Source organism: Phoenix dactylifera, chromosome 13 (assembly GCF_051530095.1).
Source record: "Phoenix dactylifera cultivar Ajwa chromosome 13, Ajwa_hap1_PhDact_Kaust_v1.1, whole genome shotgun sequence".
Taxonomy (NCBI): domain Eukaryota; kingdom Viridiplantae; phylum Streptophyta; class Magnoliopsida; order Arecales; family Arecaceae; genus Phoenix; species Phoenix dactylifera.
The window spans coordinates 25,800,001-25,819,148 of NC_143202.1; the positions used below are offsets into that span (position 1 = coordinate 25,800,001).

A 19,148-nucleotide genomic window follows, 5' to 3' on the forward strand; every position below is an offset into this window, starting at 1 on the left:
TTGGTTTCATATACCTTCCTCCTATAATGGAGATTATATTATCTTGATTCTCTGTGAACTAGTTGTAAAGAAATTTTCCTTCCATGGGGCAACCACTGGTAACCCAAGATAGCCACCACTCAAACCTGCTTTTAATTTAAGCATGAAAATGGATCGGGCAATATTTGTTTGGAGCTGTATCCAAATCTATCCAAATATAGATAGAAATTTGGGCATATCTATTTCCGTATTCACATCCATTAAAAAAAAAGAGAAAGTGGATATGGATAAACAACTATCCGATCCGCATCTAAATATTTGATTTCATTTGTAATTTGATTTAATATTATATAGCACTCATGAGCTTTTATGGCAAATAAATAATTACATTAATATACTATATATTAACTTGATTTATCATTCACTTAGTAATATCTTGGACTCTGTGATCATAAAGTTTAATTATCCGATTTATATTCGTATTTATATCTATACTTTTTTTTTTTGATAAAAACGACACTCATATATATATAGCTCTTACATGAGTATAGCCTGCCAAGTCAAAATCAATAAAATAATACAAGGGAGAAGGAATCTCAGTAACACTGGTTCAAAAAATCTTTTCAGAGTGCCGAGCCACGTAGAAGGCGACCCAATCTGCCACTCTGTTTACCTTCCGATATACATGCACTGTTTGGAAAGAAGCCAAACTTCTAATCAGTCTGCGAGTCTCACGAATCCGTGGGGGACCGTCCTTGTATCGATCAGCTCTCCATATCCAATCAATCACCGTAGTAGAGTCCTCCTCGAGGTATATCCTGCATGCACCCAGTGCCCTTCTCGCATAGGAGATGTCTTCCCATGCATAGATATATCCATACTTTTAATATCCAGTTTGTATCTGTATTTGTTTAAAACTGATATACACATGAATTTTTACATCCGATTAATATCGGTATCCGTATCTGTATTAGTCAAACAAATAAAATATAAATATGGATATGCTATTATTCGATCCATGTCCAATCCGATTTTAATTTTATTTTAATTATAAATATCTGCTTTTATCCCACTTTTATATAGTATCAAAATGTAAATATTACACAAGAAAAACTAAGAAATTACGTACGAGTTGAAGAGGAGGTGGGGACGACGATCCTACTTCACAGACAGGGGCCACGTGGACATGTCGTGGATGTCGGCCATCCACTTTTTTCTCATGTCAATTGCTTCCTAAATTCACCCGGGGATGTGTGTGGGGAGAAATAGGAAGTGACCGCACAAATCTTTCTCGTGGGCCTACGAGTTCTAGGACTCGTACAATATTTTGAGCTTGGGAGGACCAAAACTTCTCACACTAGTTTTAACATAGTATTTCATACTAATTCTGGACATTATATCTTGGTTGAAATGACTATTTGTGTTTGTCCAAGAAATCCTTAAATTAGTCATATGATAGAGAAGAAAGAGCTGCACAACCGTATTTTTCTCATGTTGAAGCAACTCAGACAACAAAGTACACGCCATTATAATGCAAAACTTTAGTTTTGCAACTAAACCATTTCACACTATAAAGTTATGCAAGAAAATAACAATAGAATCAAAAGAAGGGATCTTGAGCACGTCTCTATATAGCCCACATGTAAGGCTTTGTTATGGGATAACTTTTGAGTGATAGGTAATTATCTACCGTCTCTAGTTATGCTCATAGATAGTTTTTTTTTTGGTAAACCGGCGTCTTACCATACGGTGCGAGTACGTCACGAGAAGTTAAAATACAAAACACGAGCTAGGCTCTATGGAAATGGAATGGGGATAATGCCATCCCATAAAAAAGCTCCAATATGATGTGCTGATAGTTTCTTTAATGAAAAAAAACTGACGAGATTTTGATCATCCGACAAGGATCCCTAACCTAGCCTATTTTTGAGCTTATAATATTCTATCAATTTTTTTTGGCTTTTACGGAGGTATAAGTTATAAAACCCTTTTTTCTTAAAGTTTTATTGTGGATAAGCTTTAATCAAATACTTAAATAGTTATGGTTGGAGGTATGCATCACCAATATTATTGCTGCATAAAATTATTTTACTTGAGATAGTTTCTCAAGTTGTGGTATCAGAGCCTTTTTGTTTAGTACTTAGATGATAGCCGTTTGTGATCTTTGTAGAAATCATGGGGTTAAAGAGTGCGGAGACAGAGTTCGAACTCAGGACCTCCACTCTGATACCATGTTGAAATCACCACTTATTCTAAAAGTTTAAGCTGATAGAATGAGGTAGATTTATTTATATATTTTATATTTTTTTACAATCTTAACATCACATGGATAGTTTTTATATGCCAAACTTGTATGTTAATTCTCGCATAATAGAGAGTTTACAAACAATGTTGTGGGACATCCTTCAAGTATGAATTTTGTTTTGGCTATATTATAAAAAAAAAAAGGGGTGGGGGGGGGAGCCACCCAGGCACAAAAACCCTTAAAAGGACAAAGACCCTTGGCCACAACCTGAACCACAAAAGAATTTTTGTGGAGGAAAATGGACAGTCAATGAACAAATGGTCTATGGTCTCGGATGTCTGTTAGAAAATGCAGCCACCCATGCTTTTGTTGAGTTTCCTTCCAATTAGATCTCTAGGCTAACACTACTAGGATTGGAAGTTCTAATATCGTCTAGAATGGAACACCATCAAAACGACTCATCTATCCAGGGAAACGTCGAAGATAGAAGCAAAGAGGCGTCCAACCATCTCTTGCATATCAAATTTATATACGAAAGTTAATAGAACCTTCATAGAATGACTCGAAACAGAAGTGTCCAAAAACTTACACTTCTGCTAGACTTAAGAGGACGAATAGTCCAAGGGTGGAAAGCTTCACGAAGATAGAAGTTAGCGTGAACAAAAAAAAACATAATGAAACCATGTCAGCCTAAGGGAGGAAAGCTCATCGACGCCGGGCAAGCTTCCTCAAAATACAGTGGTCCACGTGTAGTGCACCAGGCAACGGGCAGAAATGTTTGACTTGACCTTGTTACTATCCCTTTAGACCGGAAAAGGTTTAATCCAATTCCAATTTTGCCTCTGAGTACGTGTGACATCAGAAAAGATCCCTCAGAAAATTTTATGATCTCAGAATATGATGCGATCCAAGATATGATAAAATCCCACTAAATATGTACATCTAATTTAAGTACATATAATATATCCCATCCCCGTCGCTTTACTATTATCATCAATTATTGATTAAGTCCAGCTTGGTGGAACAAAGATCTGGCATAATAAGATTAGAACTAAGTAAAATTAGGTATGGCCTACCACTACAAGAATCTTGGACATTAGCGACGCTTTTTTGGGGTATTAGCAACGCTTTTAAGCGTCAGTAGAAACCATCCCGACGTTTTCCAAAGCGTTGGTAAAGCGTCGCCTATGCTACAGTGGAAAAAACATTTTCCGACGCTTTTAAAAACGTCGCTAATTTCCGACGCTTTAAAGCATCGCTCTTTACCGACGCTTTAAAGCGTCGCAAATTACCATTTGCCAAGAAAATTACCATTTACTGTCTGCATCTTCTCCTCCATTCAGAAATACAAACAACCTCCCCGATCAGTACCTTCATTCTATCCGTGCGGAGTGGTTGGGTTTGGCTATATAAACAGTTTTTTTTCCAGATTCGCTGATGTGGGACTAAAATGAGGCGGTTTTTTGGATTCCGACGACGCTTTTAAGTGTCGTTATTTCACGACGCTTTTAAGCGTCGTTATTTGACGACGTTAAAACGCGTCGTTAAAAGTGTCGTCAATTACATATTAACTTCGACGACGCTTTTAAGCGTCATCATTAGCCAACGCTTTAAAAAGCGTCGGCAAATGTTGACGGAAAAAATTTTTGCTGACGCTTGGAATAAGCGTCGGCAAATAAGAGTCGGAAGTTTTTTTTTTTTGCGCAGTATACACATGCATATATACGCATACAGAGATATCTATAAAGATAGATAGGTACGTAGGTAGATAGATAGATATATATGGTCTAATTTTATTAACGCATGGTGGTCGGTAAAATTAGACCATATATATATTATGGGAGGCATGGCCTACCTACATAGAATTTAAGATCATTCAGGTCAAACTTTAGCTTGGAAGTTGAAAGAAGGCTCTTGCGTATCCCAGTCAATGGAAAGAAGGCTGCGGACAAAGCTGTCACCCAAGATGCATGACCTTTGGACCAAGAGTAGCCACCAACACCTGATTAATGTGATTAATGTCATTAATTACTATCCTTCCTGTTTTCTTGTCTAAATATACCGAGACGGTGCATTATAAAAGGCCAACCATGCCACCAATTCCACTCACAGCAGAAGAGAGACTTCCGAAACTTGGAATAAAGCTTCTGAGTTCTCATCTTCCCTCTCTAGAACTACCTTTGCTATTAGACATGGCAATTCCCGTCATCGACTTCTCAAAGTTGGATGGCAAGGAAAGGGCTGAAACTTTGGCTAAGATCGCCAATGGATGCGAAGAGTGGGGATTCTTTCAGGTCAGTCAGTAACACTGCCGCAACCCATTTAGGCCATGAACATATTAAATGTTGTCATTTATTCTCAATACGATATTGTTGTTGCTGTTGTCAGCTGGTGAACCATGGGATTCCGGTGGAGCTTCTCGAGCGCGTGAAGAAGGTCAGCTCCGAATGCTACAAACTGAGAGCTGAAGCCTTCAAGAAATCCAACCCTGTCCAGTTGTTGAACAAATTGGAGGATAAAGAAGGCGAGAACAGTAACGTTCAGCGGTTGGACGACGTGGATTGGGAGGATGTGTTTGTTCTCCAAGACGACAATGAATGGCCATCCAACCCCCCAGAGTTCAAGTAAGATCCTACACTTCCCGGCCAGGTCAACCGAAAACATATATGGTTGCTTCGTTAAAACCCTTCTCTTCCTTAACTTGCAGGGAAACCATGAAGGAATACAGGAGAGAGCTCAAGAAGCTGGCGGAGAAACTAATGGAAATAATGGATGAAAACTTGGGTTTACAGAAGGGCTGCATAAAGAATGCTTTCTCCGGCAACGGCGAACACGAGCCCTTCTACGGGACCAAGGTGAGCCATTACCCGCCATGCCCTCGCCTAGACCTCGTTCGAGGCCTTCGTGCCCACACCGACGCCGGCGGCGTCATCCTGCTCTTCCAAGACGATCATGTAGGTGGACTCCAGATGCTTAAAGATGGCCGGTGGATCGACGTCCAGCCTGTGGCCAATGCCATCGTGATCAACACCGGAGATCAGATAGAGGTGCTCAGCAACGGGCGATACAAAAGCGTGTGGCACCGTGTGCTCGCCACCAGCAATGGCAACCGCCGCTCCATTGCGTCCTTCTACAACCCCTCCCCCAAGGCCACGATAGCTCCAGCGACCCCCGGAGAAGAGGCTCAACCTTTGTACCCCAAGTTTGTCTTCGGGGACTACATGGATGTGTATGTCAAGCAGAAGTTTCAGCCCAAGGAGCCAAGGTTTGAAGCGGTCGCAGCCATGTGAAGGCAAAGCAGAAGCCATGTAATTACCATTTGAGTGTGAGGCTAAAAATAATTCTTTCTACATTAGAGATAGATTCTTTTTACCATGTGAAGGCAAACCTTGCAAGGTTTCATGGAGTTAGTTTTTGAGTGGTCCTCTGTTGGTTAATTTGCAAGAGTTGATTGTTCGTAACAATATACTAGACGGACAGATCATAAAATTTAGGGGTGTTGTTGAGTCAGTGTTCACGTTGTAGTTTGTGCTCTTGAGATCGACAGCTAATTTAGTTGTCACTGTTGTAACTTATTTTACTTAGTAATTCTTTCTGCATAAATAATTCTTTGATCACCACCCAAGTTTGAAGCTATAAATAGTTCTTTCTGCATCAGAAATAGATTGTTTCTTCTTCTTTTTTTTTTTTGATTGCATTCTTTTCTCTCTTTTTTTTTTGAAAAAAAAGTTATGAGATTGGAATCACTTTTCTGGCTCCTAATTTCTTGCTACAGAAAGATAGATGATAATTTAACACCTCTTAGAGTCTTCTTGCTCGGTCAATGCGATCCAAACATTAAAAAGGCTAGGATACTCAGACTAGAAGAATGTAGAAGGCAATCAAAGACGAGACAACGCAGTGTCACATGGTAAAAAGAATCTAATGTTACATGGTAAAAAGAATCTATCTCTAATGCAGAAAGAATTATTTATAGCCTCACACTCAGATGGTAAAAAGAATTACATGGTAAAATAAGTTACAATAGTCACAGCTGAAAGAGCCCATAATCTCAAGAGTCCAAACTACAAATCAAGTGAATATTGACTCAATAACACCACCAAATTTTATGGTTTGTCTGCCAAGTACCTTGTTACAAACAATCAACACTTGCAAATTAATCAACACAGGATTGCTCACTGTAGGACTCAACATTCCCACTTACATAGTTTGAAGCAAAAACTAAATCCATGTAACCTTGTTTCTCATGTTCATTTCTAGCTTCTGTTTTGCCTTCACATGGCTGCCACCGCTTGAAACCTTGGCTCCTTAGGCTGAAACTTGTAACATGGTACTGACACTCCATAGATTGAATTCTTAAATATATTTAATTTAATTTCAGTGATCCAATGGATATGAAGTCGCAAAGCTGAACTCGCGAGAGGGAAAAAAAAAGAAGGTTGGCATGCATAGGAAGTTGCAAGGCTACTCGAAGTTGGAATTCGTAGACTTGATTTGAGGAAACTATGTTCATCATGTTAGCGTTTCAGAACCGTGTGAAAATTAAATACTCAAAAATTAGTTGAAAAGGGGAGTGTAAAGTGTAAATTCCCAATGCTGCGGTTCATTCTCAAATGAAGGACGAGCACAATGTCACAGTGATTGCAACACTTGTGAAACACAAATTGTAAACCATCAGCGCAACATAAATTCAGAAGATCCCAAGTGACAAAAATTGTAAAAGTTGAAGAAGCTTCGAGCTCCAATTCTTCTTTTTGCTTTTTGTTGACCAAGCTTAGTTATGATGACTAAACCACATCATCACATAGCGTGAATATGTCAGGGCCTCTAGACCTAAACAGCTAATGCAGGTCTTGATCTTGGCTCCGTATTGCTTATAGAAAGAAACGCCTAAAAATAATTTGGTTTTGTACTTTCCTCCTATAATGGAGATTATATATGCTCGATTGATTCTCTGTGAACTAGTTGTAAAGAAATTTTCCTCCATGGGACAACTAGTGGCAACCCAAGACAGCCACCACGCAAACCTGATTTTAATTTAAGGATGAAAGTGAATCGGACAATATTTGTTCGAATCTATTTCTGTATCCAAATCTATCTAAAAAATATAGATAGAAATTTGAGTATCCATGTGATATCCGTATCCGTATTCATATCCATCAAAAAAAAAACAGAGGATTTGAATCGACAACTATTCGATCCACATCCAAATATTTAATTCTATATATAATCTTATTTAATATTATACAGCATTCATGAACTTTTAAGGTAAATAAATAATTATATTAATATACTATTAACTTGATTTATCATCCACTTAGTAACATCTTTGACTCTGTAATCATAAAGTTTAATTATCTGATTTATATTCGCATTTATATCTATACTTTTGATATCTAATTTGTATCTATATCTGTATAAAACTGATGTACACATGAATTTCTGCATCCGATTAATATCGGTATCCGTATTTATATTCGTCAACCAAAATATATACAAATATGGATATGTTATTTTTCGATCCATATTCGTTCTGATTTTAATTTTATTTTAATTATAAATATCTGCTTTTATCCCACTTTTATATAGCATCAAAATGTAAATATTATACAAAAGAAACAAAGAAATCACATACGAGTTGAAGAGGAGGTGGGGACGACGATCCTACCTCACAGACAGGGGCCACGTGGACATGTCGTGGATGTCGGCCATCCACTTTTTTCTCATGTCAATTGCTTCCTAAATTCACCCGGGGATGAGCGTGGGGAGAAACAGGAAGTGACCGCCACACAAATCTTTCTCGTGGGCCAACGAGTTCTAGGACTTGTACAATATTTTGAGCTTGGGAGGACCAAAACTTCTCACACCAGTTTTGACATAGTATTTCATAGTAATTCTGGACATTATATCTTGGTTGAAATGACTATTTGTGTTTGTCCAAGAAATCCTTAAATTAGTCATACGATAGATAAGAAAGAGCTGCACAGCCGTATTTTTCTCATGTTGAAGCAACTCAGACAACAAAATACACGCCATTATAATGCAAAACTTTAGCTTTGCAACTAAATCATTTAGCAATAGAATCAGTGGAAGGGATGTTGAGCACGTCTCTATATAGCCCACATGTATCAGATAACTTTTGAGTGATAGATAATTACCTACTATCTCTTGTTATGATGATAGACAGTTTTTTTAATAAAAAAACTGACGAGGTTTTGTTTATCTAATAGAATTTTTGAATTTTACGGAGGCATAGGTTAGAAAGCTCTTTCTTAAAATTTTATTGCGGCTAGGTTTTGATTAAATACTTGAACAATTATGGCAGGAGGTATGCATCACCAAAAGCCTCACCGGTGTTTTCGGTGAGGACCCTCCGACGATCAAATTAGAGTGGAGCTTAATAGGTTCAGCCAAAAAATCCCATCGATATTACCTGTCGGAGGATTTTATAGTCCCAGTAGGGGTAATTAGGTGGCGGAGGTATGACCCGTTCCCATCATGAGTGGGAGTGGCGTGCAGCCGGTGCTTGCTTGTGGCGCATGGTGGAATCCGTTCTTGGAAACGGTTAGGCGTTATCAGTCGTAGCAGGGCATGGCCGGAGTAGCATAGCGTTGTCCTTGGACTGCCGTGGGCCAGCTAGCAAAGCGTGGCGGAGTGGCGTCGCAATGTACGGCCACGTAGGAGGGCGTGAGCACTCACATAGGTGCGGCCGTTGGCAGGGCCGAACTCGTTGAGAGGCTGCATAATGCCTTTGGCGAGGTCGGCTTGACGAGCGCCGAGATATGCCCGGCGAAGTGCCCCGAGCTCAAGAGTTGGGGTGTGTAATTGAAGAGGGCGCCCCGAGCTTGGCCGGGGCGCGCAAGCTCGGGGCGCGTCGGCGAGCAAGGAGGGCATCTCATGCTTGGTCGGGGGCGTCGGCGAGTATCGGAGGTTGGAGGAGCTTTCGGCGAAGTCCGAGGTTGGGCTGATTCTGGGCTGGGCTGAAGACGCGTCTGGTCGGCGTTGGTGCCTATTGGGCCAAAATAGGGTGGCTCTTTGTTATGGGCTGGACGATCCATTTTGCCCTCATTAATATCCATAATAAAATATAACAATTACATACTTTATTCCTTTATAAATCTAAAAATTTGCTGAAGTCCTAATAAAGAACCCTAGTCATGGATTAGATTCTCTTCCGTGTAAGAAAAGATATTCTTATTTATTATTATTATTTTATATCTTTATTATTATATTATATTATAAATATAATATTATATTATATTATATCATAATACATTAAAAATTGCTGGACAATCCATTAAGCTATTAGAACCCGAAGATTATAAGCGGGCTGGGGTACAGCAAGTGGGAAATGGTCTGTTGACGGAAAATTAACGCAGCCAGCCAAGCTTTTGTTTTCCTTCCAATTAGGTCTCTAGGCTAACACTACTAGGGTTGGAAGTTCTAATAGCTTCTAGAATGGAACGCCATCAAAACGACTCATCCATCGAGGGAAAGGTCGAAGATAGATGCAAAGAGGCGTCCAACCATCTCTTGAATATCAAATTTATATACGAAAGTTAATAGAACCTTCATAGAAAGACTCGAAACAGAAGTGTCCAAAAACTTAGACTTCACGAAGAAAGAAGTTAGCGTGAACAAAAAAAACATAATGAAACCATGTCAGCCCAAGGGCGGAAAGCTTATCGACGCCTGGCAAGCTTCCTCAAAATAAAGTGGTCCACGTGTAGAGGACCGGCCAACCGGTAGAAAAGTATGACCTGGACCCTGTTACCACCACCCCTTTAGACCTGAAAAGGTTTATTCCAATTCCAATTTTGCCTCAAAGTATATATGTGTGACATCAGAAATGATACCTCAGAAAATTTTGTGATCTCAGAATATGATGTGATCAAAGATATGATAAAATCCCACTAAATATGTACATCTAATTTAAGTACATATAAGATATCCCATCATCCTCGCTTTACGATTATCATCAATTATTGATTAAGTCCAGCTTGGTGGAACAAAGATCTGGCAAAATAAGATTAGAACTAAGTAAAATTAGGCATGGCATATACATATGCATGCATACACATAAAGAGATATCTATATAGATAGGCAGGTAGGTAGGTAGGTAGATAAATATGGTCTAATTTTATTAACACATGGTAGTCTGTAAAATTAGACCATATATATATATATATATATATATATATATATATATATATATATATTGGAAGGCATGGCCTAGCTGCCTACATAGAATTTAAGATCATTCAGGTCAAACTTAATTAGCTTGGAAGTTGAAAAGAAGGCTCTTGCGTATCCCAGTCAAAGGAAAGAAGGCTGCGGACAAAGCTGTCACCCAAGATGACCTTTGGACCAAGCTTAGCCACCAACACCTGATTAATGTGATTAATGCCATTAATTACTATCCTTCCTGTTTTCTTGTCTAAATACACCGAGACGGTGCATTATAAAAGGCCAACCATGCCACCAATTCCACTCACAGCAGAAGAGAGACTTCCGAAACTTGCCATAAAGCTTCTGAGTTCTCATCTTCCCTCTCTAGAACTACCTTTGCTATTAGACATGGCAATTCCGGTCATCGACTTCTCGAAGTTGGATGGCAAGGAAAGGGCTGAAACTTTGGCTAAGATCGCCAATGGATGCGAAGAGTGGGGATTCTTTCAGGTCAGTCAGTAACACTGCCGCAACCCATTTAGGCCATGAACATATTAAATGTTGTCATTTATTCTCAACGATCTTGTTGTTGCTGTTGTCAGCTGGTGAACCATGGGATTCCGGTGGAGCTTCTGGAGCGCGTGAAGAAGGTCAGCTCTGAATGCTACAAACTGAGAGCTGAAGCCTTCAAGAAATCCAACCCTGTCCAGTTGTTGAACAAATTGGAGGATAAAGAAGGCGAGAACAGTAACGTTCAGCGGTTGGACGACGTGGATTGGGAGGATGTGTTTGTTCTCCAAGACGACAATGAATGGCCATCCAACCCCCCAGAGTTCAAGTAAGATCCTACACTTCCCGGCCAGGTCAACCGAAGACATATACGGTTGCTTCATTAAAACCCTTCTCTTCCTTAACTTGCAGGGAAACCATGAAGGAATACAGGAGAGAGCTCAAGAAGCTGGCGGAGAAACTAATGGAGATAATGGATGAAAACTTGGGTTTACAGAAGGGCTGCATAAAGAATGCTTTCTCCGGCAATGGCGAACACGAGCCCTTCTTCGGGACCAAGGTGAGCCACTACCCGCCATGCCCTCGCCTAGACCTCGTTCAAGGCCTTCGTGCCCACACCGACGCCGGCGGCGTCATCCTGCTCTTCCAAGACGATCATGTAGGTGGACTCCAGATGCTTAAAGATGGCCGGTGGATCGACGTCCAGCCTGTAGCCAATGCCATCGTGATCAACACCGGAGATCAGATAGAGGTGCTCAGCAATGGGCGATACAAAAGCGTGTGGCACCGTGTGCTCGCCACCAGCAATGGCAACCGCCGCTCCATTGCGTCCTTCTACAACCCCTCCCCCAAGGCCACGATAGCTCCAGCGACCCCCGGAGAAGAGGCTCAACCTTTGTACCCCAAGTTTGTCTTCGGGGACTACATGGATGTGTATGTCAAGCAGAAGTTTCAGCCCAAGGAGCCAAGGTTTGAAGCGGTCGCAGCCATGTGAAGGCAAAGCAGAAAGTAAATTTTTTTTTTTATTTTTTGATGAAGATGGAGGCAAAGCTACAAATTAAGGAGTAAAATTATAAAAGTTTTACTAGAAAAACACAAAGCAGAAGCTAGGATTATTTTTTTACAGAAATTATTTATAAAAGTTTTACAAGAAAAAAAAAATAAAGGAGTAATAAAAATAATTTACAAAAGATAGTGGTCATGAATTTTGTTTTTGTTTGAACCTATGTCAGTGGGAATGTTGAGTCCTACAATGAGTGGTCCTCTGTTGGTTAATTTCAAAGAGTTGATTGTTTGTAACAAAATACTAGACCGACAGATCGTAAAATTTAGTAGTGTTGTTGAGTCAGTGTTCACGTTGTAGTTTGTACTCTTGAGAATATCGACAGCTAAGTAAGTTGTCACTGTTGTAACTTATTTTACCTTGTAATTTTTTCTGCATAAGTAACTCTTTTACCACCTAAGTTTGAAGCTATAAATAGTTCTTTCTGCATCAAAAATAGATTCTTTCTTTCTTTTTTTTTGATTGCATTCTTTTCTCTCTTTTCTTTTAAAAAAAAAGGAGATTGGAATCACTTTTCTGGCTCCTATTTTCTTGCTACAGAAAGATAGATGATAATTTAACACCTCTTAGAGTCTTCTTGCGCGGTCAAAACGATCCAAACATTCCAAAAGGTTAGGATACTCAGACTAGAAGAATAAAGATAGCAATCAAAGACGAGGCCATTTGGTCTCCATATTTAATCGACGCCCGCGTTTTTCGAACCTGAGTCACTTCGATGAAATTTTAGTCCCGTTCCAACCATGCTACCACCTTGGTCACTCTGCTTTGCCTTCACATGGCTGCCACCGCTTCAAACCTTGGCTCCTTAGGCTGAAACTTGTAACATGGTGCTGACGCACTATAGATTGAATTCTTAAATATATTTTAATTTTAGTGATGCAATGGATACGATGTCGCAAAGCTGAACTCGCGAGAGAAAAAAGAAAAAGGTTGGCACAGGAAGTTTCAAGGCTACTCGAAGTTGGAATGCGTAGACTTGATCTGAGGAGACTATGCTCATCATGTTAGCGTTTCAGAACCGGTGTGGAAATTTAATATTCAAAAATTAGTTGAAAAGGGGAGTGTATAGTGTAAATTCCCAATGCTGCGGTTCATTCTCAAATGAAGGACGAGCACAATGTCACAGTGATTGCAACACTTGTGAAACACAAATTGTAAACCATCAGAACAACATAAATTCAGGAAATCCCAAGTGGCAAAAATTGTAAAAGTTGAAGAATCTACGAGCTCCAATTCTTCTTTTTGCTTCAAAAATCAGCTAAGTTCAGAACTCTGCTGAACTGAGCTTCGGCTGATGGTTAACTGGGTTTTTTGATTTTAGTTAATACTGTTCATCATAGTTAGTTGGTTAGTAATTCTGTTATACGGTTGTAACAGAACGTCGTTATATATATTGTAACTAGTGTCATGTAAGGGGATTCATTCGTGTAGTAAAGAGTAGTTGGAAGTCTTTCTTCCGTTCTCCCATGTTTCCAAGCTCTTTTCATCTGCCATTTTCTACATGGTATCAGAGCTTCGAAAGCTTCCCACCATGGCTACGTCTGCAACTAGTAGCACCAACTCAGTCCCTTCACCCGTTCAAAACATAGCGGAAGATCCAATGAGTCCATACTTCTTGCATCACGGGTATAACACTGGTTTGCAGCTTGTTTCCTTGATCTTGAATGAGGATAACTACTCAACCTGGAGCAGATCGATGGTCATGGCCTTGAGCGTCAAGAACAAGTAAGGCTTCATTGATGGAAGCATTCCCCAACCTCCACCGAATGATCCATACCATGTTGTTTGGAGAAGATGTAATATGATCGTATCTGCATGGATCTTGAATTTCATACCAAAGGAGATGAGCACCAGCGTCATCTATATGGAAACAGCACAAGAAATCTAGCTTGATCTGAAGGAGAGATTCAGCCAGAGCAATGGTCTAAGAATCTACCAGCTGAAGAAGGTGATCTCATCTCTTTCTCAGAATCATGGCAGTGTGATCTCTTACTTCACCCATTTGAAAAGACTTCGGGAAGAATTGGCCAATCTCAAACCTTGGCAGCCAAGCGAAGTCTGAAGAGCAAGTCATTCAATTCTTGATGGGATTGGATGATTCCTATTCAAGTGTTTGTGGATAGATCCTGCTAATGGATCCCTTGCCACCCGTCAACAAGGTGTTTGCTCTCGCTCTTCAAGAAGAAAGACAGCGTGAGGTAACTGCTGCTATGAACTAAAGCTTTGAGGCCTCCGCCTTCGTTAGCAAATCTTGTGGTGATTCAACTCACAACTCATGTCAATTCTCTTCCTCCACTTTGAAACCCATTCAAAAGAGCCAAATCCGCAAAAAGGAAAGGCCCATGTGTAGTCACTGTGGGAAATCGGGTTATACAAAAGAAAAATGTTATAGACTCCATAGATTTCCACCCGGCTTAAATTTCACAAAAGGAAAAGGAGGGACTTCTTCTGTGGCAAACCAGATCTCCTACACCTCGACACCAGAATCCTTTCCTAACCTCTCCAAGGTCACCATTACTCCGGATCAGTGTCACAAGATCCTCTCAATCCTGCAGCCTCAATTGCAATCCCATGGGACAAGCACTGCTGTACAAAGGTTATCACAGCCATCAGTGAATCAAGTTGGGAATTTACAAATCAAGTTGGCAACACCTGGCTTCTCAGGTAACCTTACTTGTTCAATGAGCACCTTTGCTCAAAATCAAGCACATATCCCTTGGATCATTGACACTGGAGCCACGAACCACATGGTGTGTTCAACCTCCTTCTTCTCTACCATTGAATCCAAAGTAAGTGCCACTGTTAGACTTCCCACTAGTGAAAGAGTACCCGTGACTCATACATGATCAGTCAGAATTTCCAAATTCCTCACCCTGAAGGACGTCCTTTGCGTTCCAAGCTTCTCTTTTAATCTCATTTCAGCCAGTAAACTAATAGAGATGCATCAATGTTGTCTGATTTTCTTGTCAAATTTCTGTTTCATACAGGGCTTGTTGAATTGGACGACGATTGGAAAGGGAAAACTTGAAGATGGCCTCTACCATCTTCAAGTAGACGATAGTCATGCTGCGGGTACTGCAAAGGCTTCCTCTTCTGCTGCTGGTACAACAACGATACCCTTCTATGTTGCCAAAACTTCCATGTCTTCCCCAATTGTATTCCTCTGCAAATCTGGTTGATACTTATCATGCTTTTGATCTATGGCACCATAGGCTAGGACATCTATCCTTTCCTCGACTTAGCATGTTAAATAAGTCTGTACCTGAGATACACATTGGTATGAATAGTCATTGTGCCATTTGCCTTCTTGCTAAACAACAAAGACTAAGTTTCTAAGTTTCCCTCACACAGGCTATGTTTCAAACATTGCCTTTGAACTGATCTATTGTGACATATGGGGACTTTTTCCACACCATCACTTCATGGTTCCAAGTACTTTCTCACCATCGTGGATGATTTCAACAGGACAACTTGGGTATACCTCATGTAGTCCAAGTCACAAACCCAAAATATCATTCAATCCTCTTGCACCTTAGTTGAGGTGCAGTTTTCTGCTAAAATAAAAGTCATCAGATCGGACAATGGAAAAGAATTTAACATGATAGACTTCTATGCATCAAAAGGAATCACTCGCCAACTTACTTGTGTTGAAACTCCCCAACAGAATGGAGTGGTAGAAAGAAAGCATAAGCACATTCTTAATGTTGCTAGAGCATTGAGATTTCAAGCGAATCTACCTTTACATTTTTGGGGTTACTGTATTCTAACCGCTGTTTATCTCATAAACAGAATTCCAACACCAAAACTCTCTAATCAATCCCCATATGAAGTACTATTTTCTTCAAAACCCTCTTACGCACACTTAAGGGTGTTTGGTTGCTGGTGTTATGTTTCTACTCTATGTAGACATAGATCAAAATTTGATACTAGAGCCAAACAATGCGTTTTCATTGGGTATCCCCATGGCATGAAGGCATATAAGGTCTATGATATTCAGACCAAGATAGTGATCATTTCCCGAGATGTTGTATTCCATGAATTTGTGTTTCCATTTCAACACAGCATTACCCCTTCTACACTGGATTCTTCATCTCATGACACCATATTCTGCCCACATTTCATTACACCAAGTGAGTATAAGCCTGCTGTTACTAAACAACACCCCACACAGGACACTAGCACTCATGTTTCAGCACCCGGCACACCCACTAGCATACCTAATGGCACACTCAAAACCACCTCTCATCCTTCAATTCCTCTTTCACACTCTCCTACCATAATGCTGCCCACAAATTAGCCACCAATTCAACCTTATGATCAGCCTTCAAGCCAGATTCCTAGAAGGTCTTCTAGACTCAACATTTCATTAGTGCAACCAGCCATTCCTTCTCCCAATCAGCAAGTTAGAAAATCCTTTAGACTAAAACATCCTCCTACCTACCTCAAGGGGTACCATTGTAGTTTGGCATTGTCTACTTCCCACTCTCAATCATTTATTTAACAGCCCCATACAAAATCAAGAAAGGCTCATGACATCTCAGAATTTCTGAATTATGAAAGGCTCTCTTCACCACATCGGAGCTTTGCTTGTTCATTTCATCCTTAACTGATCCAAAAGGTTATGCTGAAGCCTCCATGTTCCCTGAATGGTGTGAAGCCATGGATGCTGAATTAAAGGCACTCATTGCCAATAACACTTGGACCATCACTGAATTACCAGAAGGAAAAGAGTCGGTTGATTGTAAATGGGTTTACAAGCAAAAATTCAAAGCTGATGGCACTAAAGAAAGGAAGAAAGCAAGGTTAGTTGCAAAGGGATATACTCAACAAGCTGGAATTGATTATCATGACATGTTCTCCCCAGTTGCCAAGTTAGTCACTGTGAAAACACTTTTAGCAATTGCAGCAGTTAAGAATTGACATTTGTACCAACTCGATTTTAACAATGCCTTTCTACATGGTGATTTGAAAGAGGAGGTTTACATGAATCTGCCTCCTGGTTATGAGCAGCAGGGGGAGAAAGGAAAGCGAATGGTTTGTCGACTAAATAAGTCCATATACAGATTAAAGCAAGCTTCAAGACAATAGTTTGCAAAATTATCCTCATTCATCACATCCCATGGTTTCACTTAGTCTAAAGCTGATTACTCTTTGTTTATAAAGAGAAATGGCTGCTCATACACTGCCATACTCGTGTATATGGATGACATAATAATTGACGGCAGTGACATTGTTTATACAAATCATCTTAAGCAGGTCCTTGATGCACAATTCAAACTCAAAGATTTGGGGACTTCAAAATTCTTCCTTGGACTTGAGATTGCTAGAAGCTCATATGGAATATCCATTTGTCAACGGAAGTATGCATTGGAAGTCTTAGAAGATGCAGGATACCTCGGTTCGAAACCAACAAGATGCCCAATGATGCAAAACTTGAAGTTGAGTCAGTTTGAAGGGGAATCGATTGAAGATCCTGCTGTTTATAGAAGATTGATAGGACGACTGTTATATCTCACCATAACAAGATCGGATTTGAATTATTCTGTGCAAGTATTGAGCCAATTTCTAGATTCACCTAAACAGCCACACTTAGAAGCTGCTTATCCTGTATTGAGATATTTAAAAGCCACACCGGGACAGTGGCTGTTCTTCCCATCAAAGTCTGAACTCTATTTAAAGGCATTCTGTGATGCAGATTGGGCAGCCTGCTCGGATACACGTAGGTCTGTCATAGGCTTCTGTGTCTTTCTTGGTGAATTGCTCATCTCATGGAGATCAAAGAAGCAACGCATAGTTTCAAGATCTCCAGCTGAAGCAGAGTATCGCTCCATGGCATCTACCTGCTATGAAATTACATGACTGTTGAATCTTCTCAAAGACTTGGATGTGGAACATATGAAGCCGGCGTTGATGTTTTGTGACAATCAAGTAGTGATCCATATAGCCGCCAATCCAGTGTTTCACGAGAGGACGAAGCACATTGAGATCGACTGCCATACTGAAAGGGATAAGTTTCAATTAGGAACAATTCAAACTTTTCATGTATCCGGCACAGTTCAACTTGCAGACCTACTTACAAAGCCACTTGGAGCTGCCAGATTCCACAACTTGATTCGCAAGATGGGTGTCCATAATTTGTATGCTCCATCTTGAGGGGGTGTGCTGTGACTCAAGCTTCAAAAATCAGCTAAGTTCATAACTCTGCTGAACTGAGCTTCGGCTGATAATTAACTGGGTTTTCTGATTTTAGTTAATACTATTCATCATAATTAGTTGGTTAGTAATTCCGTTATACGGTTGTAACAGAACGTCGTTATATATATTGTGACTGGTGTCATGTAAGGGGATTCATTCAAGCAGTAAAGAGTAGTCGGAAGTGTTTCTTCCGTTCTCCCCTAGTTCCAAGCGCTTTTCATCTGCCATTTTCTACAGTTGTGTAAGGTTAGTTATGATGACTAAACCACATCATCGAATGGCTTCAATCTATTGGGGCCTCTGGACCAAAATAGCTAATGCAGGTCTTGATCTTGGCTCCATATTGCTCATAGAAAGAAATGCCTAAAAATAATTTCGTTTTGTACTTTTCTTCGATAATGGAGATTATGTATGCTTGATTCTCTGTGAAGTAGCTGTAAAGAAATTTTTCTTCCATGGGGCAACCAATGGCAACCCAAGACAGCCACCACGCAAACCTGCTTTTAATTTAAGTGTGAAAGTGGATCGGGCAATATTTGTTTGGATCCATTTCTGTATCCAAATCTATCCAAATATAGATAGAAATTTGAGCATCTAAGTGATATAGATAAACAACTATCCGATCCACATCTAAATATCCGATTTCATTTATAATCTGATTTAATATTATATAGCACTCATAAACTTTTAAGGCAAATAAACAATTATATTAATATACTATTAACATGATGTATCATACATTTAGCAATATCTTTAACTATGTGACCATAAAGTTTAATTATCCAATTTATATCCGTATTTATATTTGTACTTTTAATATACGATTTATTTTTGTATCCATTTAAAACTGATATACACATGAATTTCAGCATCCGATTAATAACAGTATTTGTATTTGTATTTTTTTTTTGTTAAGACAGGTGGATCATACCAGACGAGTATGAACGCACCCAATAAAATATATAAACAAAATATCTCGGAGTGCCA

At 39.8% G+C, this 19,148-nt stretch overlaps 2 protein-coding genes across 2 annotated transcripts; both read left to right on the forward strand.

Moving 5' to 3' along the window:
• Positions 1 to 4,330: 4,330 nt before the first annotated feature.
• LOC103713802 (1-aminocyclopropane-1-carboxylate oxidase-like) lies at positions 4,331 to 5,830 on the forward strand. Its single transcript, XM_008800828.5, has 3 exons — positions 4,331 to 4,518; positions 4,613 to 4,848; positions 4,932 to 5,830. Exons 1-3 carry the CDS (start codon positions 4,417 to 4,419, stop codon positions 5,512 to 5,514), a joined length of 921 nt encoding a protein of 306 aa, XP_008799050.1. The 5' UTR covers positions 4,331 to 4,416; the 3' UTR covers positions 5,515 to 5,830.
• A 4,874-nt stretch (positions 5,831 to 10,704) lies between these two features.
• LOC120112130 (1-aminocyclopropane-1-carboxylate oxidase-like) lies at positions 10,705 to 12,749 on the forward strand. Its single transcript, XM_039130777.3, has 3 exons — positions 10,705 to 10,903; positions 10,996 to 11,231; positions 11,315 to 12,749. Exons 1-3 carry the CDS (start codon positions 10,802 to 10,804, stop codon positions 11,895 to 11,897), a joined length of 921 nt encoding a protein of 306 aa, XP_038986705.3. The 5' UTR covers positions 10,705 to 10,801; the 3' UTR covers positions 11,898 to 12,749.
• Positions 12,750 to 19,148: the final 6,399 nt, after the last annotated feature.

Coding starts and splice junctions, on each gene's coding strand:
- LOC103713802 (XM_008800828.5), top strand. CDS start 4,417: ATGGCAATTCCCGTCATCGACTTCTCAAAGTTGGATGGCAAGGAAAGG. Junction 4,519..4,612: donor AAGAGTGGGGATTCTTTCAG/GTCAGTCAGTAA, acceptor TGCTGTTGTCAG/CTGGTGAACCATGGGATTCC. Junction 4,849..4,931: donor TCCAACCCCCCAGAGTTCAA/GTAAGATCCTAC, acceptor CTTAACTTGCAG/GGAAACCATGAAGGAATACA.
- LOC120112130 (XM_039130777.3), top strand. CDS start 10,802: ATGGCAATTCCGGTCATCGACTTCTCGAAGTTGGATGGCAAGGAAAGG. Junction 10,904..10,995: donor AAGAGTGGGGATTCTTTCAG/GTCAGTCAGTAA, acceptor TGCTGTTGTCAG/CTGGTGAACCATGGGATTCC. Junction 11,232..11,314: donor TCCAACCCCCCAGAGTTCAA/GTAAGATCCTAC, acceptor CTTAACTTGCAG/GGAAACCATGAAGGAATACA.